Genomic DNA, 25,762 nt, shown 5'->3' on the forward strand with positions numbered 1-25,762 from the left:
GGGACTTGACTTGTCTCGCGGTTACTGGGCGGGCGCGAGCGCGCGAGCCTTGGGGGCGGGGCGGGGCGGAGCCTAGCCCGAGTAGGCGCTGCAGATCCCAGCTCAGCGTCACTGCTCGCGGAGCTGAGGTCGTCTCAGGTGAGGTGGTCGACCCGGAAGTGCCCGTGCTGTGGGCCCTGGGTGTTGTAAGGGTCCTGCAGCGGAGTTGTTGTTAAGGGGGAGCGGCTTCAACCCGCTTCCTCCACCTACCCTGAAACAACCATGACGAAAGGCAGAGCGGTCGAAAGATCGCAAACGGCGGCACTCCATTCGACCCCTCCGGGGGACAAGGCAGCGGGGACGCGGGGTCCCTCGACGCCGGGCAGCAGAGACAACCTGAAAGGTGAGTAGCCCTGGGAACCAGCGCGGGGCCTGGCCCAGAGACGGAGGTGTGCCGGGAGGGGTTTGGGAGGAGAAAGGACCCCAGCGGGTACCGGGGATTTGCGGGTGAAAAGGGGGCATCCAGGAGCGGGAGCAGAGATATTGGAAGACCTCGGCTACGGCCACTGCCCACCTTGTGCCCACTGCCCATAAGGCCAGACACCTAAATGGGGTGCGTTCCTAAATTTCTTTTTTCTTCAGTTGAATTCAACTAAATTAATGAAACGCTGGCTTGTTGACGCTCAGGGAGATTGTAATGTTGATAATATTAAAGCCAGGCAGAGAACTGGAAGGAACGTTAGCATTCGTTGCTTTATTTTTTACAGATGAGGAAACTGAGGTCCAGAGTGGATATATAACTTACACAAAGTCACAGAGCCAGATTAGTGAAGTAGTGGCTAAAAGGAAGGAGTTAACTATTAATACGTCCAGAAGTCACTTCCAGGTGGCAAGAACACTTGAGTTTGAGTCCCTCTTCTACCACTTAATGACTTTGGACTTGTTATCCTTTAAAAGTTCAGTATCTGAACTGTACAGTGAGGGATGATGATAGTAATAATATCTACTTACAGTTGGTGCGTGGATTAAACAAATAATTCATGTAAAGGATTTAGAGTGATGTTTGGCTTATTTGAAGTAAAGGCTGAATAAATAGTAGTAATTACTATTATAGCTATGATCTCTTATTCTTAAGGTTTTTTTTGCACTACTCCATTTTGGAATTTATCAGGGCTTTAAATATTATTTTAAGGGAAAAAGTATACCCAGAAACTAAATACTTTGATGCCATCTGAGCTAGAATTTTCAGCAGTTGAAGTGATTAAACTCTTTAAATGCTTTTAAAGCCCATTAACTTGGAGTGATTGTAGCAAATGGATGTCTCCATTTAGTTGTTGGTTTAGTTGTCTACAGCTCACACTGATGTGTTCCACCACCAGTGATGGGTAAAGAGAGGATCTTTTAAGAGTGTCTAGCAACATTGTTGGAGAAGGAAATGGCAACCCACTCCAGTGTTCTTGCCTGGAGAATCCCAGGGACAGGGGAGCCTGGTGGGCTTCCACCTAAGGGGTCACACAGAGTCGGACACGACTGAAGTGACTTAGCAGCAGCAGCAGCAGCAACATTGTTAACTATAGTCAACAATAAAGTATTGCACACTTTAATGGAGATAATGTTTAACATTCAGCTGAATTTTTTTGGATCAAATTTAAAATATATGAAAAATTTAGAAAGTATCTTGCAGGAAATGGTATTTTACTTTAAAATATTTTAAGATGCCTCCAGTCTGATTTGGGTATTTCAGCTTTATACATTTGGATATTTTTCCACCTCATAGACATAGAGCCAAATAACTCCAAAAACCCAGAAATGAATTGTTGTCAAAGTATAAGAGTGAAGTGAAGTCGCTCAGTCGTGCCCGGCTTTAGCGACCCCATGGACTGCAGCCCATCAGGCTCCTCTGTCCATGGGATTTTCCAGGCAAGAGTACTGGAGTGGGTTGCCTTTGCCTTCTCCTGTCAAAATATAAATACACTGTATGCCAGGAATCTTCTTTTGAAGATGCTGTGACTGAGAGTGACAGTAATCCAAGGGTTTTTTGAAAAAGTATTTACCAGATAAGTCATCCCTAAAGATTATCATTTGGTTTGGAATAGCAATCAATTGCTTTATTACTTTTTTTTTTTAACTTAAAAGCTGATCGGAAAATAAGACCTTGAAACCTGCAAAGCGCTTTTATAATTGTTTATCTTATCATTAGAAAAACATATCCACCACAGTTATTTTTGTGATGCTGTCAAGAAACTACAAATCTGCAGGGAGACAGAGGGTAGAGATGTGAAGGTATGCCTTCATAGAGAAGTAGGGTTTGGATTAGTAGACCGGAGAGGGATTCTGGGCAGAGAAGACATTAGGCTTGAAAGTTAGTGTTAACCATTCATGTGTGTTTATAAAGAGATAAAATTGTCAGGAGTGGACTAGTTCTGTTGGGTGGTAGTAGGAGATAATATTGGCCATGGTCAAAATGATGTTAGTGTAAAGGGCTTTAAGTCCTAGGCAAAGGATGTTTTTTTGATCTATCTGCTTATTAATGATTCTCAAGCTTTTCTTTTCCTCTGCCTCTCTCTTTCTTTTTAATTGGTGTAAGGAATTCTGTCTTTGTGTATAAGATTTTGTGGACCCCTTACATGATAGGGTGTAAGTTCCTTGCTGGTGGCAATTAGCTGGGCTTCCCTTGTAGCTCAGCTGGTAAAGAATTTGCCTGCAATGCAGGAGACCCTGGTTCGACTCATGTGTTGGGAAGATCCCCTGGAGAAGGGATTGACAACCCACTCCAGTATTCTTGGGCTTCCCTGGTGGCCCAGATGGTAAGGAATCCGTCTACAATGTGGGAGATGTGGGTTCGATCCCTGGGTCAGGAAGATCCCTGGAGGAGGGCATGGCTAATTAGCTGGTGATGTGATGTCAGCAGTAACCACTTAGCAACCTTTTCCAAGTTATTATGAAAAATAATTTTTGTTAATTGTAGGTAGTAACCTGGTACTCAGAAAGGAAAAGTTTTGGAGGGAAAAAATGCAGTAACTCTTGAATACATAGTAATTGAATATTTCTGCAAATTCCATGACACTTTAAATAAGTTTGTGTTTTTGTTAACTGATACATCTACATAACTTTGACGAATAGTAATTGTCATTGTGTGTATGTTTAAAATATTTTAGGGACTTCTCTGGTGGTCCAGTGGTTATGACTCTGCCCTCCCAATTCAGGGGGCACAGGTTCCATTCCTTGTCAGGGAACTAGGTCCCACATGCCACAACTAAGACCTGGAGAGGCCAAATTAAAAAAGAAATATTTTACACCTCACATGCAGTATTTGGTACATTTAGTGGATTCCTTACCTTGACTTGGGCTTCCCTTGTGGCTCAGCTGGTAAAGAATCCACCTGCAATGTGGGAGACCTGAGTTGGGATCCCCTGGAGAAGGGAAAGGCTACCCACTCCAGTATTCTGGCCTGGAGAATTCCATGGACTGTATATAGTCCATGGTGTAGCAAAGAGTCTGACAGGGCTGAGTGACTTTCACTTTCACCTTGACTTTAGTCTGACATTTGAGTCTTATACAGTGAAGACCACTGTGAGGATTTGAGCAGGGCAATAACACTGAAAGTCTAATTCTTGCATGATTAGAAAAGGTGAGACACAAGAGGTGATAATACTTAAGAGGCTCCTGACCTACTCTTTGTGCAAGAATACCTGGACCTGGTGTTTTATTTTGTTTGCCCTGGCTGATCTTTTTACTAGCAAATCATCGAAGCTCCCCATTTTGATTTAAGAGAACTCCTAAGGCCACATTTTTAATATATAGGTCATCCCCTTGTAAGCAGTGTGAAATGAATTTGATAGGTAATCATGAGCCATTTTAAAAAGTTGAAGGAAAAATAGAGTTCTTTGCATGTAGTATGGGATAAATATTCTTTTAATTTTATTTTTCAGTCATATAGTTTTGTGTGTATCAGATCATGGTATAAAATACATTGCTTATTGTGGAATGCAGCCAAAAATGTTTGAGAAACGCTGTCCAGAAGTTGGTTTTACTGCTCTTAGAAGACAGTATTGTTTGAACTTGGATAGTAAATCCTTCTCAGATGCCTGTTCTAGGTTCTGCCTTACTAATGTGGTTCAACAAATATCCTTTGAGCGTCTCTTGTGAGCTAAGTACTAGCTTAGAGGAAGAAGAAGGAAGCTCTGATTACTGACAACTGGGAACTAAGAGTAAAATTGGCAACAGGACATCAACCAAGGTATATTAGTATGATGTGTTGATGTCAGACTCAACGCAAATATTATATATCAGGATTCTTTTGCTTATAATCAGAGTACACAATTGAAACCTTTGCTGAAAGGAAGTTTATTGGTTAATATAACTAAAAAGTAGAGAGATTAAGTGGGATTCATTGGCTTTAGTCTGGAACCAGGGCTTCCCTTGTGGCTCAGCTGGTAAAAAAGCTGCCCGCAATGCAGGAGACCTGGGTTCGATTCCTGGGTTGGGAAGATCCCCTGGAGAAGGGAAAGGCTACCCACTCCAGTATCCTAGCCTGGAGAATTCCACGGACTGGGGTCACAAAGAGTCGGATACGACTGAGTGACTTTCACTTTCAGTGGCTCAATAACATCATCAGGATCAGTTTTCTTTCATATCTTATTTTGCTTACTTGATATCAGCTTTACTTAAAGTTGATTTCTCTTGAAGGTCCAGGTAAAGCTAAATACTTCCTTGATAATTTTGAGCCTATTTTTCCTAGTATTACCAATAAAAGTCTAGTCACTCCGATTAGATTGCCTCAGATAAAATGCTTGTCCCTGAGCCTATCCCGGTTGTCAGAGAGTAAGAATAACTTAATTGGCTCAGCCTGATGTGTATTCAACACCTAAACAAGGAAGTAGGAATGAGGCTAAGTCAGTTCTCTCAAAGACATGGATCTCTGTGATGGGTCACTCATGAATTTTCTATATTTGCGCTCAGCCATCTTGGTATGGGAGTGAAAAAAGTGAGCTTGAAACACTGATTTCAGGTTAGATTAGCTATCAGGAAAGGTAAGGATTCTAAATCAAAGGTGTTGGATACACAGGCTGGGCATAGAAGGAAGAGAAGCGAGGAGCCCAACAGAAAGGAGAAAATAGAGGTGTTAAGCTCATGAAAGAGGTGGTCAAAGAATGGCATGTTGAAGGTAGAGCAGTCTCAGGTAGTGTGAGAAACTTTATCTCTGGAAGTGGGTTGCTAAAGTTGAATAGGAATGAAAGTCTTAAGAATTTTGAGGCTGAGTAAATCTTCTAGCTTTTATGGAGGTATTTTTTAGGATTATGAAGTTTACTTGAAGCTTGGTCTTAGTCTTTGCTGAATAGGGTGATAGCTTATGGTGAATGGTGTTCGATTTGTAATCTCCGAAGAAGATTTAACTTTGGGACTAGGGACCAGGCTTGATCACTCAAGAGCTTTTATGTAGCAGAGTTTTATTAAAGTATAAAAAGGGACAGAGAAAGCTTCTGACATAGACATCAGAAGGGGGATGGAGAGTGCTTCCCCCTACCCCACCCCGCTAGTTTTAGCAAGCTGTTTTATGTCTGTTAGAAAGGTATTAATCAGGTAAGAGACCTGATGGAGTTTCACCAGGCCCCTCTCCCATAATATGCATTTTTGAGATAGGATGGCAGGAGGTGTGTCATCCCCCAGCCATAAAACAATTGATATGAATACTGGTTTGTTGTGCTGTTATCAGCCCAAGGTTTGAGAAAAGGAAATCAAGTTAGTCTTAGGTGGAACCATTTCGAAGAAAGGCAAATTCCAAAGCAAATACATAGTTTCATTAACATAGCTTATGGAGAGTGTTTCCTCTTGCTGCTTAAGGGAGAGAGAAAAAATGTCTGACACTTGCAGCCTATTTCCTCCTTTTGGAGACTCCTTGCCTTCCTGCCTGTTATCCTCTTAAGGGGAAGTGCCTGAAAGTGGTTGATGATCATGAATGAGCATTGTGGGTTGAATGGTAGCAGATATGCAGGGCACAAACATCAGAGGATAAGCTTTCATACAAAATAGGTGGTGCTATTTCTTCACCTGCCTGCAAACATGCTTTCTCTGTATGTATTTTTCAAGTTGTTAATTCTTTATATTTTACAAAAAAGTTATTTTAGTTTAAATTTATACTAGATGGAACTACCATTTTTGATTATTAATACATAATTTTAAAGAATTTTAAGCTCTTGAAATAAAATTTACTTCCAGCAGTGTTATAATAGATTCTTGTAACCATAAAAAATTTTGTTAGAGTCCCTGTAAATTGTGTCTTCAGGAAAGATGGGTCTTTTGCTTCCCCCATGGTAGGATCACGTAGGTCTAGAAAACGCTGAATCTGGAGAACTAGAAGAGCAGTAGAGTGATTCCTGAGACCTTGTAGATAATAATACTTTTTGCTCTTCAAAAAGTATTGATATGAAAATAATAAGAAATACAGAGCTACTACAGGGGCATTAAGGTTAAGTTTTGGTTTTTCAGGATGAATATAAGCATATTTGAAGTTAGAGAAAAGTTGCTTGTTAGTGGGAAGAGGAAGATACTCAGTGAAGAGTTAGTTCTGAGAGCAAGATCTGGAAGAAAGTGTGCTGACATTTAATGCAAAGATAAGGGGAAAGAGGCCAGGGGAGATAATTCAAGAATAGATCTTGAGATGGAGATTGGTAAGCTGTGGAGGCAGCCTCTCTGGTTGAGAATAGGAGAAAGTAGAATTAAAAGCTTGAAGAGATTTGAAGTAGTCTTTTTGGAGCGTACTGTAAAATGATTATTGTTTACCAGTGATAACCTTAATTGAAGATAGAAAAGCTTGAAGCCTATGAACTTGTCAGCCAAGAGAACACAGTGATCTTTCTCTAGCAGTATCTTTGGCCTGGGAGGAGGTTGGCAAACAGATAATGGGATAATTGAGAATGGGAATTAGTATAATGGAAGATTTGGAGGTTACTGAATGTATATGCAGCCAGTCCATTCTAAAGGAGATCAATCCTGGATGTTCATTGGAGGGACTGATGCTAAAGCTGAAACTGCAATACTTTGGCCACCTCATGCGACGAGTTGACTCACTGGAAAAGACTCTGATGCTGGGAAAGGTTGGGGGCAGTAGGAGAAGGGGATGACGGAGAATAAGATGGCTGGATGGCATCACCAACTCTGTGGACATGAGTTTGAGTGAACTCCGGGAGTTGGTGATGGACAGGGAGGCCTTGGCGTGCTGTGATTCATGGGGTCGCGGAGAGTCGGACACGACTGAGCGACTGAACTGAACTGAACTGAACTGAATGTATAGAGCACTGTTGTCGGAAGATCTAAATGCTAAATAACATGTGTCTAATGCAACCACAAGGAGGAGGCATTATAATTACGTATGCTACACGTTTAGACGTTGAATCATCATTAAAACAAGGTTTATGACTCTTTTTTTCCGACTGTGCCACAAGGCTTGTGGGATCTTAGTTCCCTTCAGTCAGTTCAGTTCAGTCGCTCAGTCGTGTCCGACTCTCCACGACCCCATGAATCACAGCACGCCAGGCCTCCCTGTCCATCACCAACTCCCGGAGTTCACTCAAACTCATGTCCACAGAGTCGGTGATGCCATCTAGCCATCTCATTCAGGGATCAAACCCAGGCCCCGGCCATGAAAGTGCAGAGTCCTAACCACTGGATTGCCAGGGAATTCCCAAGTTTATATCTTTAGGTTCAGAACTAAATGAATTGCATGCTAGCTTCTGGATTTATTAGAACTGTACTCAGAAAGAATTACTGAATTGTAATAGGCAACATTCCCTATTTGCAAGTTTTGTGTGAAAGAATGGAGAGCTTTAAAGTTGACTCACTTAGTTTTATTGCATTATCAACTATTTTCTTGTGTTTACATTGTGTTGAGTACAATGCTTGAAAAAGCATTTCATTATAGAGAGTGAAAAAATAGGTATCGAGTTAAACCTGGAGGTTAATTTTGTTCAACAAATGTCTTACGTATTTCCTCATCCAACTGTAAGGCAACAAGCAGCAATCAGAGAAATGTGTACTCAAGGAAGACTCAGGATAGTATTCTGTTTTTGTTGTTCAGTTGTTAAGTCATGCCCAACTCTTTGCCACCCCATGGACCACAGCTCGATAGGCTCCAGTCCTTTCTCCTGGAGTTTGCTCAGATTCATGTCCATTGAGTTAGTGATGCATCTAACCATCTCATCGTCTGCCACCCCCTTCTGCTTTGCCTTCAATCTTTCCTAGCATCAGGGTCTTTTCTAGTGAAATCAGGAGGCCAGAGTGTTCTGTAGTCCACTTAAATGTCTCACACCTTTCTCCTTTCAGACCCCTTACTTAAGACTAGTGAATTAATGATGGAGAGAAAAATATTATAGTTAAATTTTAGAGTTATGATGCAAAATGTCTTGTGTAATTTAAGGAGGACTGTCACCTATTGGATTCTTTAAATATACTTTTAGCTCCAGGACAGGTTAGAGGACTGTAAACTTATCTTTTAATCAACTAAATTTCCACCTGTTCTGTGAATCTTGCCTTCCTCCAGCCGAGTAATCTTGCTTTCCTATAATCTCAAACCCCATTTGTCCCATTCCTTGGGAATCTAGCTAATGGTGTTACCAGCTTCTTAGCATAGATTGACCAAACATTTTGTACAATATAGATGCTCAGCAGATAGTCCTATGCAGCTCTACCTTTGTGTGCATTCCTTGGATAATAGAGATCCTGAAGAGATGTTCCCAGAAAGGAAAGGAAATCAGCCATTTAGTCTTAGCTGTGATGCTTGTGTCCACAAGTATCTACAGGATGAAAAACAAAACAGAAACTAATGGTTTTAAAGATTTTAAAAGATGCCCATAATATTAAATTATTTATATCAGGCCTTTCTGTACTCTAGACCTGATTCTAGCAGAAAAGTAAGTGAAAAGTGAGGGCTGGGGCAAGTTAATTTCCTATCTTTAAGAAGTAATAGGACTCTGGAAAAATTATACAGACCGTTTATGTTATCATGTGTTTGCTTTGATGTCAGCCTATAGAAAACTATGCCCCCAAACTCAGTACCTATATATCCCTTATTTCTTTTCTAGTAGAGTACTTCTTCATTTTATAAAGTAAGAAACTAACCGTTTTAGCCTTAAGAGTAGTCTGTATTTCAATAGGGTTCCTACTTAGAAACTAAAACTACATTTTTCATATAATTGGTTTTAGTGCACTGACAGTTTTATAACTTTCGGTTAATTACTCTTTTTCCTTTTAGATTGAGTAGATCTGATTTATTAGGAGTCCTCAAGGTGTGCATTTGAATTACTTATCATAATCAGGGCAAAAAAGTAATGGGAAATTACTTGTTTGTTATCATAAGATTCTGAAGAGACCTTTTCACTTTTGACCCACCTCAGATGTTTAAAGTCTTTGTTTAATTCTCTGTGTCACAACAAAGCATGCATATAAATATGTAAGTGGGTTAATGTACTGGAGTATTAAGAGGCAAGCATGACTGTTTTATTATTTATTGCTTCTCAGGTAGCTCAAACAGTAAAGAATCTGCCCACAATGTGGGAGACCCGGGTTTGATCCCTGGGTCAGGAAGATCTCCTGGAGAAGGGCATGTCAACCCACTCTAGTATTCTTACCTGGAGAATCCCAGGCACGTAGGTGCCTGGTGGGCTACAGTCCATGGCGTCGCAAGGGGTTGGACACAACTGAGCGACTAACACACACATGCATGTGACTGCTTTTTTCAAGACATCTTTTGTATTGTTTTATCATCCCTTTCTTTCCTGCAATGAATTTTATAAGTGTGATGTGAACAGATAAGTTTCTATCTGTGACTTGGATTTTGAAGTAAAATACTTTTTGAGATTAAGATGAAGTGAAGTTAAAATGATAGGGCCTAGTTGGGAGGTTGGGCTGATTAATGATACATTTGGACTATTGAAAATTAGAAAAGATTAAAAAAAAATTAACTTTAGTGTCCACATACTAGAACTCAGTAAACCTAATATTGTCTTTTAGAAAACATACTTTAATGAACCAATAAGAATAATTTATATTTAGTATATTAAAGCACTAACCTCAGCAGTTCATTTCAGCAGAAATTATGAGTTGATTATAAATGGATATTAAAGTGCTTTGGGAATATATTTACTACTTCACATTATCTCATTGCTTAAGACTTTTTAAAAATAGTGCAGTCTCCTCTGGGCCTCTGTTACTTGGCAAAAAATAGGAATGATGGGCCAGATTTTTGCTTCTTTAATATACCATCATCTGGGCATTTTATTAGAATACAGCTTCTAATTTAGTAGGTCTGGGGTGTTAGCCTGAGAATCTGTGTTTCTAACAAACTCATTGATAGTGCTTAGACATGTAGTTCACAGAACACACTGAATAGCAAGAGACTAGATGGTTTTCTATTGCTCTATGTTCAACACTGAATGAATTAAAATTCTACTAATTCAGATGTAGTGTATATAAAACTGCCATAATGAGCTAAAGGATAAACTGAGTATAAAAAGTTAAAACTTTTTCCTTTCAAAGGAACAGGAGTCAGTTTAAACCAATAGAAATAAAAAGTGAGGTTGTTCTCTAAGAATATGAGACAGTCTCTCTGGTATCCAGGAACAAGAAATGAATTCTCACCAGGCTTCAAGGGAAATGGAAAGTTAGAAATCAACAAGAAGGTTGGCTTCCTCTCCTGTGTCTACTCTCTGGGTTTCCGTTTGAACCTGTCCTGTTGGATTTTCTGCTACATGTCTTTGGCTTGCCATGTCTTTTGACTGTGTCCTTTTGCTGTTTCAAATTTTGGCCTCAAGATCCACCATACCTTGACAATAGTATATCTCTTTTTCTTAGTTCATAGTCTCAGGAGAAAATGTGGTCAGCCAATAATGAATTGTTTCTCTTGGGTTGACCAAAAAGTTTGTTTGGGTTTCTCCATACCATCTTAAAAAACCCAAAATGACATTTTGGCCATCCCAATACTTGGGTCAGGTGTCCAGCCATGGGCCAGTCAGCCTTGTGTGTTGGGCGGGTAGAGTGTTGGCATCAGTGGGAATAGGGCCAATTAGATTAGCCCCTTTGAAGAGTGGGGGAGACTTGAGGAAGATGCTAGGCCTCAGGGAAGGGAGCACTAGTGGAGTAGGCAGTGACACCTAATGCACCTTTATAAATGTTCCTAACCCTTATGGCAGAAAGTGAAGAAGAACTAAAAAGGCTCTTGATGAAAGTGAAAGAGGAGAGTGAAAAAGTTGGCTTAAAGCCAACATTCAGAAAACTAAGATCATGTCATCCGGTCCCATCACTTCATGGCAAATAGATGGGGAATCAGTGGCTGACTATTTTTCTGGGCTCCAAAATCACTGCAGATGGTGATTCCAGCCATAAAATTAAAAGACGCTTACTCCTTGGAAGGAAAGTTATGATCAACCTAGACAGCATATTAAAAAGCAGAGACATTACTTTGTTAACAAAGGTCCGTCTAGTCAAGGCTATGGTTTTTCCAGTGGTCATGTATGGATGTGAGATTTGGATTATAAAGAAAGCTGAGCGCCGAAGAATTGATGCTTTTGAACTGTGGTGTTGGAGAAGACTCTTAAGAGTCCCTTGGACTGCAAGGAGATCCAACCAGTCCATCCTAAAGGAAATCGGTCCTGAATATTCATTGGAAGGACTGATGCTGAAGCTGAAACTTCAATACTTTGGCCACCTGATATGAAGTGGTGACTCATTTGAAAAGACCCTGATGCTGGGGAGGATTGAGGGCAGGAAGAGAAGGGGACAACAGAGGATAAGATAGTTGGGTAGCATCACCGACTCAATGGACATGGGTTTGGTTGGACTCCGGGAATTGGTGATGGACAGGGAGGCCTGGCATGCTGTGGTTCATGGGGTCGCAAAGAGTCGAACACAACTGAGCGAATGAACTGAACTGAACTGAAGTGAAGGATAATTAATTATCCTAAATTATGCTAAATTAACTAATTGAGTACAGGTAATCCTGTACTTTTGTTTAGGGTGCTTCGTAAAAGCATGAATGAAAGTTATACAGGCAGTAGCTAGGGGAGGGAGAGGCATAGTGGTAGATCCATCCTCTAAAAATAATAAATCCTAATTATAGTATACACATTTGTCTCTTAGTCCCCTTAATGTCATCAGTATATATATGGGATTATGGTAAATGTAGGTAATACAAATTGAGCCACCCTCTCCTACCTCTTCCCCAGTGAGGACTATAAGGTATCCCCGCCTCCTCATTATTGATTGCTTGCAGTAAAAACACCCTGCTCATTCTTCTGCTTGCAGTATCCTGGCTCTCATTTCATACACTCATCTTCCATAAGATTTTTTTTTTAAAGATAACACTAAGATTACCTTATTGGAGAACACAGACATATTCTCCCATTCTTGGAGTCACAGACACAGTCACCCAAAACATCTAGGCTTCAGCTCTATTCTAAAGCCCTTAATATAAACAGAAAGTGTAACATTCACCAGTTGCATTAGTCAATCTCCAGGTATGACAGTTGAAGTAACTGCCACATTAGCTCATTTTTCCTATGAAGCGATTCTGCCTATGTTGTCAGCTGCCAATGTAGATACATAAAATTCATAGCATTTAGAGCAATGCCCTTTTTTCCCTTTTAACTTATCCTCAAATCAGTGCTACAGATTCTGCTGTTCTGCTTTTTCATGCTTTTAAAATGTATATATCAGTGAAAAGAACTATAGCCAGTTCATAAAACATCAAATATGGTAGGTAGTACTTAAAATTTTATGTTACAGTGTTTTGGACGAAAGTGTGAACAGTTTCTCAGGAGAAAAATCTTTCAGGAAATTATTTACTGTCTCGGAATACTGTCTTCCTTTATATTTATCTTAATTACAACTTTTTTTTCCCCCTTTCAGAGAAAGCCTGTGCAGAAGCTGGCTCAGCAAGAATGTCACTTCTTATATTGGTGTCCATTTTCTTGTCTGCGGCTTTTGTTATGTTTCTGGTATATAAAAATTTTCCTCAGCTTAGTGAGTAAGTATACTAAAAAAAAAATAGAAAATGTCTATCAGGCATTTATAGAGATGAAAGTGGATTAAAAGTTTAATTTTAAGCAACAGAACTGTCATAATGATTGTATATCAGCTCTCATGGTTTGTAGGTCATATTGACACTGTCTTTAAATACTTCTTTCCAAATATGTCTCTTGATTTTCTGTGCCTGATTTTTCTAGCACTTCTCTAAGGCATCTTTCTAATGGCTTTCAAGCAATTTTGGAAAATAAACCACATTAATTTATTGCATTTTATTTGTTTTTAATGCTAATAGTGACCAAGTAAATTTATCTTGCAGTCTAAAATAGAAATTCACCTGCAATTTGAGAAATACTAATGTTCTTTTTCTCTGCTTTTTCCCTTTTTCCACTCTTCTTTTCTCCCTTCCTACTTTTCCTGTGATCAGTTTCTGTCTGCCTCTGTTCAGTCCATTTACTTCCCTACCACATCTCTGTCTACTGGCTCTTTTTCTGTTCCCTGTTTTATAGAAATGATATGACTTGAATAAGTACTTTTTGCTGTGAAATGCACCTTGTAAAAAGACTTGTCTATTAGTATACAGCCACAATTCCTTAGCAAAAACCTTGGGAGTGAGATGTATTTCAGACTTTAGAGCTTTTCTATTTTGGAAAGATAACATGGAATAAATACTGTATATTATGTAGTATCTTCAGCAGGATCTGGGGCAGTATCCCATAATAAAATACATAGAAAGACTTGTATCATAAAAGACTATAAATAACTATATACATGTGGATCAATTTTTGCTGACGAGCTACAAAGAACTTTTGGTTTTCAGAGCTTTTTGAATTTCAGGGAAAAGATTATAGACCTGAGGCATATTTTATGAGGGTGAAATATCTCTGGGTTATTTAACCACAATAATAACACCCTTGGGTAATCATAGATTATGTGAGAGACTACTAAAATGTAAATAGTTCGACTTTCAACCAGGGCCAGCTTGGTGTGGTAATGGATAACTGTGAAATGTGATTTCAGGGTACCAGGAAGTTCCTGTTTCCTCTTAATTTCTTTCATTAACACTTCCTTATATTTGAAATTTTATAGTTAAACATGTTTATTTTTAATACTTTTAATTTCTTACATGAATGAAAATGACTTTGGGAGGATAGCATGTCATTTCATTAATACCAGTATAGTTCAGTTTTAGATCCTTTCTCATTTTTATCAAAGGAGTAAGAAATAAAGAACTGACTGATGGAGGGAAAGAATATAGAGTGTAATTTAAAATTGTTTGCTTCCAATCTGCTCTAAGAATTATAACACTTTTATATAATAATGTGCTGTTATAAATCTTCTATATTCTGCTTATTCTTTCTGTGTGTATATATGTATGAGATGTATGCATCTCCCCATATAGAGCTTTTTTTAGCTTTTAAACTTATAGAGAAAACCCTTTTTAGTTTACCTGCTATTTTTATAGGACTTTTAAGAGCTTTCTGTCATTGTTTTGTAAGATTAAATTTTCTCATGTAAACAAATGGGCACAGTGTATGTTAAACACAAAGGTGATTATTTGGGGCTTTTATAAATAGAACATTCAGTTCCAAACAAGGCACCAAATGTAAAGTAAAATTAATAGAATGTAACAAGTGTTTTAAGCTTTTATCTGAACTTTAAGCTGGGATACTTAAAAAAAAGATATGAACTGTAAATTCATTGAAATTTATATTTAATTTTGGTTGTAATTAATTACTATAGCTTATCATGAGAATTACCCAAAATGATATTTAGTATGTTTTAAATATGCTAACGTCAGTGGTTCATTTCTTAGTTCGAAATTTACTCCAGTGTTTGAGCAAATGCTTTTAACCTTTAATTTGGGTCATCCTGAATTTTCATATGAATTGTATGTCTCATAAAACTATATTAAAGCATTAAAAAGCAAATGATATATAGAATTTGAAGTTAAATTTTGTGAATTTATACTTAGCATATTACAGATCAAGGTATCAAAATCATTTTGAATAAAACTTCATGTTTTGAACTTGACTTTGATATGAATTATCTCGGCAAGTTTCTATTTAAAATTTTTTTCACTTTAATTTCATTTCTTTAGAGAAGAAAGAGTGAATATGAAGGTTCCCAGAGATATGGATGATGCCAAGGCTCTAGGAAAAGTTTTATCCAAGTATAAGGACACCTTTTATGTACAAGTACTTGTAGCTTATTTTGCTACATATATTTTGTATCCTTTTAACTGAAAAATGTTTTTTAGTTTTGTTTAAGAAAAAGATTTTGAAAGATCTGCTGCTCAGTTATACATAACTTTTTCCTTTTAAAAATTGCGAATGCTGTATAACATTAAAATATTGAAAAATGAGAATAAAAAAATTCTCATTTTAATCCTGTCTCTTCAACTCAGTTGTCATTTCTGAATATTTATTACCTGTTTTTCTGTTTTCTGCTTATTTCACTTATCATAAACTTTTTTCTTTCCTTTGTGTTATTTAAGGTAGTCACTTTATTTAGGATTATTAGTTAATCAATGGTCTTCATTTAAATAATAATTTTGAATTAATAGTTACCATACCATAATTTTTTTAAATTCTCTTAGGTTTGAAGTTATAGTTTGTATTTAATTTTTTGCTCTTGTAGATACTATGCTATGAATCATTTATTCATGATTTTTTTCTTCCATTTAATGGTTCTTTTTGTAAAAAAATCTTAAAAGGATAATTAGTCGTGTAAAAGATATGATTATTTTTTTACAGTTCTAAGTATGTATTCCTTTGTTTTATATAGAAATATATGTTATAATTTAACTAGGCAGGAAAATAGCTTTATTCTTTCTACATATTTTCAAACTACCTGTGCAACTGGTGATTAACCTTCCAATTTGTGGATGTTAGTTTCTAATTTTTATATCTTTTATTCTAGTCCCGTGTATTTTCCATATCTTCTTGGGTAATGAAAGACATTAACTCTTGATGTTTGCTTTCCATTTCACCACTTATTTGTGAAAACCAGAGTGTTAGGCTTGTAGGTTATTTTACATTTATGAACTTTAGCCATAAAATAAAATATTTTCCCCAAAGAAGAAACAAATTTGATTCATCCCTTTCATTTGGCTTTTATAAGGTTTTTGTGAACATTTTGCGAACAAGACATATAGTTTCTACTTACTTTGGAAAATCATCTTTTCTGTCCAGTTTGCCTGCTAACTTTGGGAAGGATTCATGGCTGAAGATAAAAGGGATTCCCACCCATATGGCAAGTTGGCCAGTTAAAGTGCCTTGCAGAGAGTAAATTGAAAGTATAGGAATAGGTTTGTTACTATAAATACATTTGATAAAAATAAATCATTGGTTAATATCGTCAGTTCAGGTTTTATAGCGTATGGTTAACTATTTGCTTAATAATTAATTGTAATGATTCTGCATTGTTTTAGATTTTTTTATAGGATAATGTGTTAATTCCATGTTTTCTTATAATTTTCTATTTATTTTACTCTTTGGAATCTTAAGCTCTTAGTGTTAAAAAGATACTTTTTAAAATTCAGTGTACAAGAGAAGACTTATCTTAGGGTATATAGGCATATAATTAATAGTACAATGCTGATTAATAGAAGTATAATGTGAGTCACATGCAGTTTTAAGATTTTTTAGTTAGCACATTAGAGAAAGTAACAATTTTTTTTAATATTATAATGATATTGTCATAGTCTTTTTTTTTTTTGGCCAGCAGCATGTGGGAATCTTAGTTTCCCAACCAGGGATTGAATCTGTGTGTCCCCTGCATTGGAAGCACAGTGTCTTAATCAATGGACCCCCAGAGAAGTCCTCAATAAAATAATCTTAATATATTTTATTTGAACTGAAATGTCAAAAATATCATTTCAAAATGTAACCACATAAAAATTATTAATATTTCACATTTTTTTTTGTACCAAGTCTTTGAAATGTATATATGTCACACTCATAACACATCTCAGTTCAGACCAGGCACACTTTAATGTCTTGTCTCCACAGCACATGTGACTAGTAGCCATTGTATTCAGCAGTGCAGTACTAGTACTTTCATTGATATTACCTAATTCAAACTCATATATCCATTACTTTTTATGTTATAATCACTAATTTTAACTTAGATTTCATCCATTTAGCCAGTTTTTTTTTTAAGTACTAATTATATGCTAAGTACAGTCGAGTTTAAGTGTTCAAAAGCAAAACAGCTGTTTCCATCTGGAATAATGAGAGTTATGGGTAGAGATAGTACAGTTATTCTAGACACAGCAAGTCTAGAGCAGAGCTTATAAGCACAGGGCATGGTAAGGAAGTGATCAGTAGTCCAGTTTTGTTGGTGTATAGGAAGTGAGACGGAGAAGGCAAGCCACTCCAGTACTCTTGCCTAGAAAATCCCATGGATGGAGGAGCCTGGTAGGCTGCCGTCCGTGGGGTCGCTAAGGGTCGGACACGACTGAGCGACTTCACTTTCAATTTTCACTTTCACACATTGGAGAAGGAAATGGCAACCCACTCCAGTGTTCTTGCCTGGAGAATCCGAGGGACGGGGAGCCTGGTGGGCTTCCGTCTATGGGGTCACACAGAGTCGGACACGACTGAAGTGACTTAGCAGCAGCAGCAGCAGCAGGAAGTGAGAAGGGGAGGATTTGAGAAATAAGTTTAGAAAGATAGGCTGGACATTGCACTCAGATTGTAGAGGACTTTGAGTACTAGGCTAAGGAATTTAGAATATTATTTGGTATTGGATAGTCATTGAGGACTTTTGAGCTGTGGATAACAATAGAAAGGATATCTTTAAAAAGTAATAAAAATGTTTGCCTACAGGGGGAGAGAGAGAGATGAAACAGTGATGGAAGGGGAACTTCCCCAAGTGTATTTCATTGTGTAAATTTGACTTTAGAACCAAGTAAATACACAGATATAAAACAGGTATATACACAGGTATAAAACCAACTAAATCGAAAAAATAAACAAGAATCTTAAAAATCTAAAGTACCTTCATACCCATTAAAATGGCTGCTAATCAAAAAAACAAACAAAAATCCCAGGAAGTCACAAATGTTGGTGAGAATATGGAGAAATTGAAACCCCTGTGCACTGTTGATGGGAGTGTAAAACATGTCTACTATGAAAAAAAACATATTACCCCAGAAAATTAAAAACAAGATTGAGCAGTCCCCTTTCTGAATATATACCTGAAAAATTGAAAGCAGGGTCTCAAGAGATATTTGTACACTCATGTTCAAAGCAGCGCTATTCATAATAGCCAAAAAATGGAAGCGACTCAAGTGTCCTTTAACCAATGAATAGATAAACAAAGTTTTCTATATACATGCAATGGAATATTATCAGCTTTAAAAAGGAAGGAAATTTTGAAACATGTTACAGCATAGATGAACTTTAAGGACGTTATGCTGGGTGAAATAAACCAGTCACAAAGACATGCTGTATGATTCCACTCACATGAAAAGTGGGCTTCCCTGGTGGCTCAGATGGTAAAGAATCCACCTACAGTGTGGGAAACCTGGGTTCAACCCCTAGGTTGGGAAAATCCCTTGGAGGAGGGCATGGCAACCCACTCCAGTATTCTTGCTTGGAAAATCCCCATGGACAAGAGGATCCTGGCAGGCTGCAGTCCATGGGGTTGCAAAGAGTCGGACACGATTGAGTGACTAGGCATACACATAAGAGTAGCCCAATTCATAGAGACTGAAAGTAAAAGGATGGTTGTCAGGGGGATGGGGGAAGGAAGGAATGGGGAATGTTATTCAGTGGGTATAGAGTTTCAGTTTTGCAGGATGAGTTCTGGAGATTGCTTTCACAACAGTGTGAAAGGACTTAATGCTACTGAACCATACATTAAAAATGGTTAAGATGGTAAATTTTATGTTCAGTATATTTTAACAAAATAAAAAAATAATCTAAAGCAAAGTGAAATAAATTTAACAATATATTGAGTTGATATGGATTTGGCTATCAAGAGGAATTAGTTATTTCCTTGAAAAACTAATTTGGTTATGTGTCCCTTCTGGGATAAATCTTAAGGACAAAAAAAAATTTGAAAGAAATCTTAAGCTCTTTTCAGTTATATTGTTCTGAAATTTTAAAATATGTAATACTAATGGTTTCCTGCATTGCAGGTGAATTCTTTAGTGTCTGAGCCACCAGGAAAGCCCATATATATGCACACATACATATATATGTGTATATATATATATTAATATGTGAGGAAATAGCTAATTATGCTATGGTATTAAGAACGAAGATTTTTCAGTGTTAGAGAAAAAAATACACAATCTATACAGAGCTGGGAAATTAAGGTCAAATTGTATCCCTGTGCAGAGAAAATGGCTTTGTTACTACAAGATAAATGACCAAGGAACAATATATATAAATATATGTATGTATAGCTGATTCCGGAGAAGGCAATGGCAACCCACTCCAGTACTCTTGTCTGGAAAATCCCATGGATGGAGGAGCCTGGTAGGCTGCAGTCCATGGGGTCGCTAAGAGTCGGACACGACTGAGTGACTTCACTTTCACTTTTCACTTTCATGCATTGGAGAAGGAAATGACAACCCACTCCAGTGTTCTTGCCTGGAAAATCCCAGGGACGACGGAGCCTGGTGGTTTGCCGTCTGTGGGGTCGCACAGAGTCGGACACGACTGAAATGACTTAGCAGCAGCAGCAGCATAGCTGATTCACTTTACTGTGCAGCAGAAACTAATGCGGCATTGTAAATGAACTGCATGCGTGCGTGCTCAGTCGCTTAATCGTGTCCAACTCTTTGAGACCCCATGGACTGTAACCTGTCAGGCTACCCTGTCCATTGGATGTCCAAGCAAGAATACTGTAGTGGGTTGCCACTTCTTCCTCCAGGGGATCTTATAGACCCAGGGATCAAACCTATGTTTCCTGCATTGGCATGCAGATTTTTTACTACTGAGCCACCAGGGAAGCCCCTGTAAATCAGGTGTATGCCAACACAAATTAATTTTAAAAAATGACAAAGGAACATATTAAACCACCCTAAGGGATATAATAGGCAAAATGCAAAAAGTGGTAAATTCTACAAATGACCCAATTTCTTCAATAAGTAAATTGCAAAGGGAAAAAAAAAACTATTTATTTGCTAATAGTGAGCAAATACCATGTGTGGACCCCTTTCATTCCTGATTTGAACAAACCAGCTGTCAAAAAAAAGGCATGTGGAAATTGTGAACACACTAAATAGCTACTTAGAACAATTAGAAGTTATAGTTAATTTCTGACAATGGTATTATAGTTGTGTTAAGAAAAGGAATCCTTATCTTTTAAAGGTATTAAAGTAGTTGTAATGGTATGTCTGGGATTTGCTTCAGCCTAATTGTGTGTAAGGGATACAGAGAAAGCAAGATTGGTTGTATGTTAATTGTTAAAACTGTGTGTGGGTATATAGGGCATCATAGTACAGTTTCTTATCTTTTGTATGTGTTTGAGACTTTCCATTAAAAGATTCTAAAGAGCCCTGAAATAAATAAGTGTAATTTTTAAACTTTTTAGTGGAGGCGTCCAATAGACAGCTGGGAAATTTGATAGTGGTAAGAGAATTCAACATTATAGATAGATATGATCATATACTTGAGGCCATGTGTGCGTCCATATATGTGGAAATAACTGATTTATCAAAAGTAAGAGATTAGCTAACAATCTTCAGATTTGAGGGTGAGGAAAAGAAAAAAGCTAGAGAAGGAATGATCTGTAATATTGAAAAATACAGTTGACTGGAGGTGAGTTTCACATTAAAGGATATCTAATCTTATGCAGGGATTACTAAAAATTTCTTACTGAGAAAAAGTCATTACTTTCAGCCAGAAGGAGGTTTCAGTAGAATGGCAGATGGGTAAGCCAGGTGGCAAGGGACATGGAGAGAATCTAAGGCAGTGAAGATGAGAGAGGCAATAGCTGGATAGGATACCTTGCTCAAGGAAAAAGCCCAGGTTTTCTTTAGTTTATAGGCATCTGAGTGGTTTTATGCAGGAGGAATCTGTCAAAGAGCAAGAAGTTAAAAATAAAGAACCCAGGAAGAAGGAGATTGAAACAAAAGCAAGAGTAAAGTGCAAACTGGAGGGAACAAACAGGTTGAGTGAAGATAAAAATTTTAGAGTACAGAGATGTTGAAGGAATTCACTCTTTCTGACTTGTAACTAAATCATGTTATGGTTGATGCAGAGGTCCGGGCCCAAACTAGGAACCAGAGAAGTAGAAAAAAGATCTTATTTAAAAATAAGATTTGTTTGTGACTTTACTATCTTTTGTAACCCTTGTCCTTTTTTTAATGAGTGGTAAGTTGAGGTAAATGTCCACACATTGAATTAGGCATAGTAAATCTTCTATGTACCTGTGTCTATAGAAACCATGTTTCCTAAAAGTATTTGAGAGTAAAAATCCAATGTATTAGAGAAGTATATTATTTACAAGGTTACTGAAGACCTTTTCTGTTCTCTTTTTCTTTTTTTCTGTGTCCCTGTTCCCCTAAAGTGCCTAGTTCTTTTCTGTCTGGTACACATTCAGCATTTGCCTTGGTTTTCTCTTAGTAATGCACTCTAATTAGCATTGATTTCTGATAATGTTAGTAAATTGTAAGCTTCAAGTTACAGGTATTACAACTGAGTAATTGTGTATTTTTTAATACTGAAATATGGATATAATATTATTAATGTATAACTTCTGCATTGATACTTTTTTTCTGGATTGTTGGATTTGTGGTTGAAAAATCCATTTAATTATGTTTTAATCCTTAACTTAGAAGTTAACAGCTTGCAAACGTTTGCTATTCCGGGCTCTATATTTCTCAGTATACTCTCAGGGTTTCTTTATCCCTTTCCACTAGCCTTATTTCTTGTTTGTTTGGTAAGTATTTAAAATTGGGAGGCTAGAAAAAAATAACTTTAAATAGAATGATTGGAATGATGATGGCATTCTATGGAAGCATAAACTTAATTAGTTTTAAGAGGTGTTTAATGTTAAAATAATATTTGTAAAGTCCCTCCATAAGGAGATGTTATAGTTTGTCTCTTTTCTAGAACAGGGATATCACAGACTTAAATGCATTTATAGGCTCTGCTCTTGCCTTTGCTTCCAATACTGTTTTATAATTCAAACAGTCCAGGAATGTTGCTGGTGGGCACAAGGAATTAAGTCCCAGAGCTGGGGGTGGTGTTTTCAAGCATAGCAATTGAAAAAATATTGGCTCTTGAGGTATTATTCATAGGCTAATGGCTAACGTGAACTATTTGGATATAGTCTCTAATCACAAGTTCTAGTTTGTTTTAGTTGGTCTCATTTTAGTTATAATTTGGTGAGAGAAAGATCTGGATTAGATGGGTTCTTGCTCTCTGCATAAGAGGTGTTATGCAAAGTAACCTCCCTGTTCCCCAAAAGAAAGAAACTAGTTGAGTTTTGCCTTAGATGAATATATCCATGTGAGTAAGATGGAAAAGTACAAAATGCTTATGAGTTTTTGTTATTTTCTAGTGTTCTGGACTTGGTGCCTCGTTCTGCTATATGCTCTCCTATTTAGTTGGGAGGCCAGTTGTATATAAATACCTAACAGAGAAAGCAGTAAAATGGTCACAGCAGGTAAACATGTATTTTTAAATTATTTAATGTAATTCTTTGGCTACTTGGGAGGTCAGTGTATAATATCTACATAAATGAACTCAGACTCAGGGCTTTGATAAAAATAATCTTTTGGCCAAAATAAAATTAAGCAGTAGGCAAATGAATGTTAATAATTTCAAATATGAAGTTTTTGTGTCTATAACAGTAAATTCTTTATTCCTAGTAAGTTTAGTCAGAGCAGAAAAATCAAAGTGTCAATGTAAAGGCATCCATGTGTTTAAACACCTCACTTGTGTTGATGCAGGATGCTGTCAGTGGGTCTCTGAAAAGCTTGTATAAGCCAACTGCTTTAATGCATTTCATCAGTGGGAAGAACTGTTATTTTCTGTTAGGATCTCTGCAAAACTGCCACTGATCAATATTGATATAAACACTGCTACACAGGAAAGTCTAACATAGTGTTTTTAAGAAAAAAGCAGAAGAAACAGATTATTAAATCAGAGAAATTTTAGATATTTACCCCTTTGTTTTATAGGTTAGGAAATGAAGAGAAATTAAGCCTCCCTGGTGGCTCAGAGGTTAAAGCGTCTGCCCCCAATGCGGGAGACCTGGGTTCGATCCCTGGGTCGGGAAGATCCCCTGGAGAAGGAAACGGTAACCCACTCCAGTATTCTTGCCTGGAGAATCCCGTGGATGGAGAAGCCTGGTTGGCCACAGTCCACGGGGTCGCATAGAGTCGGACACGACTGAGCGACGGAACGGAACGGAAGCATTTTGCCCAAAATCAAAATCATTATTTATATAGCAAGATCTGGGAAGTATAATGGAGAAGGCAGTGGCACCCCATTCCAGTACTCTCACCTGGAAAATCTCAGGGACGGAGGAGCCTGGAAGGCTGCAGTCCATAGGGTCGCTAAGAGTCGGACATGACTGAGCGACTTCACTTTCACTTTTCACTTTCATGCATTGGAGAAGGGAATGGCAACCCACTCCAGTGTTCTTGCCTGGAGAATCCCAGGGACGGGAGCCTGGTGGGCTGCCGTCTCTGGGGTTGCACAGAGTTGGACACGACTGAAGCGACTTAGCAGCAGCAGGAAGTGTAAACTGCATTCAGTGCTTTTATTTAATCAGCTGAATGTTTGCTTATTTAATCTCATTTATCAATGATGAATGAATTCACTCATGTGAAGTAAATTGTAATAACAAAGATTATCTGAATTTTTTTAAAAAGTGGAGGCTAGGTTTACTGATGTACTGTACTAGCCCTTCCTTTATAGGAAGTTAAAGGCATTAAAAAGTTGACCATTGGATATATTATATATAGTTATAAATTTAATTTTGCCTTTTTAGGTTTAAAATGTTGTTGAGCCATATTATCTAGGCTGATGTAAAACCATATTTAATAGTGTAACATGCTGTAAGCACAATCATAAAAACTTTCATCTAATGTTATTTAGCTCTGATAATGAACATTTGATGAGTAGTTCATTGTCATTTTCAAACTCGCTTTTTGATAATTTCTGTTGGGTAAATGCTGAGCTGTCAGGGATAAGAATTTGAAATAAGGTATTTTATAATAAGCAATTTATTTTCAGGATTGGCTTTGCCTTCATCCTAATTTGTTTCTTTCTTGTTACAGGTTGAACGTCACAGAGAACATCTCATTAACTACATTATATTTTTGAGAATAACACCATTTCTGCCTAATTGGTTTATTAATATTACCTCTCCTGTGATAAATGTGCCCTTGAAAGTTTTCTTTATTGGCACTTTTCTAGGTAAGGCCAAGGCCTCTCATTCTTCTGATCCCATAAATGTAACATTATTTTATAAAATCCAAAAGTACCCCACTAAGATTTTTTCCCCACTTTTATGGAGAACCTGCTAAGACTTTTATCTTTGTCTATGAATTCATGCACGTTACAGCATTCATTGTGTACATGTCTGCTAGCTGTATCTAACTGGGGTAGGTTTATATAACTGGTGGTCATAGAGCCTGGTCTCTGTAAATTGATGTGCAGAAATGTTTGTTGGACTGTGTTGATTTAAATATTTTTTGTTACTTTTTAAAAATAAGAGCACTGTCTGCTGGATATTCTTTTAGTCATACAGAATTATGCAGGACTTCTTAACTCCATTCTCTCCCTCAGTGGAGAGAAAAAAAATGAAAGTGCCTCTTTTGAGTGCTTTCTCCTTTGTCTTCTAATCAGGTACTTAAATAATGAACTTTAATTTTCAATAAAAAAAATTGATCCTATCTTCTTTTTATTGACATAGTACTCATTATGGGCATTACCAAAAGTATAGGGGAAATAAGGATCAACAAAAAGATTCTTGCTTTTGAGGAGCTAACGCTTAATTTTGAAATTAATCAGTGGATGTAAAGATTCATTTATATATTTTGTGCATTCTGGTAGTTCTTTTACTAAGAGTATTCTGCGTTTCTTTTAAATTTAAGTTGAATTGTTTAGATATCAACAAAATGAACAGATTCCTCAGTGTTGAGTGTGTATTACATTAAACCTTTAAGTTAATACTTAATTTTTTATTGCTACTTTTAGAAGAATTCATAGACAAAGCTGAAAGTCTTAGCAGGTTTTCCATAAAAGTGGAAAAAATATCTTACTGGAGGTACTTTTGGATTTTGTAAAACAATATTACATTTATGGGATCAGAAGAGAGAGTTTTTGTACTGTCTCTTTATTTTACAGATGAAATACCTAGAGATAAAATTAACTTCAGCTTTGGCTGAAGTAATTTTTCCAGTTCTGATTTTTAATAAAATATGGTTATTTTGCCATTTTTTTGTATAAAGTGCCCTTTTTACTCATATATTTTGAGTATCTTTCTATTTCTGAATATCTCCTACCACTCATTTTTATTTTAAATGTACTCTGTCAAGAGTGAATGAAAATTTACTAATCTTATTTTCAACGATGGAGGTTTTTTCCCAGATTTTAAAATTATAATTCTTAGATGAACATCCTTGAGGCCAGATCTTTGCTTATATACATTAGTATTTCCTAAAGTTGAAATTGGCGGATCATAGCACATTCTTTTTTTAAAGCTGTTGATAAATTTTGTAAAATTATTTTATGGAAACTTTCCTTAGGTTTTTTTAATTCAATATCCTTAAGAGGTGATTGTGAAAAAT

General features: G+C 37.2%; 1 protein-coding gene across 1 annotated transcript in view; it reads left to right on the plus strand.

The window, feature by feature from the left end:
• The first annotated feature begins 71 nt into the window (after positions 1 to 71).
• The window catches only part of TMEM41B (transmembrane protein 41B), a 28,422-nt gene continuing 2,731 nt past the window's right edge, over positions 72 to 25,762 (plus strand). Inside the window, exons 1-6 of the mRNA XM_055423403.2 lie at positions 72 to 382; positions 12,880 to 12,997; positions 15,098 to 15,226; positions 21,804 to 21,897; positions 22,522 to 22,626; positions 24,248 to 24,386. Of these exons, the coding sequence (XP_055279378.1) occupies positions 262 to 382; positions 12,880 to 12,997; positions 15,098 to 15,226; positions 21,804 to 21,897; positions 22,522 to 22,626; positions 24,248 to 24,386 (706 nt within the window). The 5' untranslated portion in view covers positions 72 to 261. The remainder of the gene's footprint in view (positions 383 to 12,879; positions 12,998 to 15,097; positions 15,227 to 21,803; positions 21,898 to 22,521; positions 22,627 to 24,247; positions 24,387 to 25,762) is intronic.

This window comes from Moschus berezovskii, chromosome 14 (assembly GCF_049115385.1).
Source record: "Moschus berezovskii isolate FMDL1 chromosome 14, NW_MosBer_1.0, whole genome shotgun sequence".
NCBI lineage: Eukaryota > Metazoa > Chordata > Mammalia > Artiodactyla > Moschidae > Moschus > Moschus berezovskii.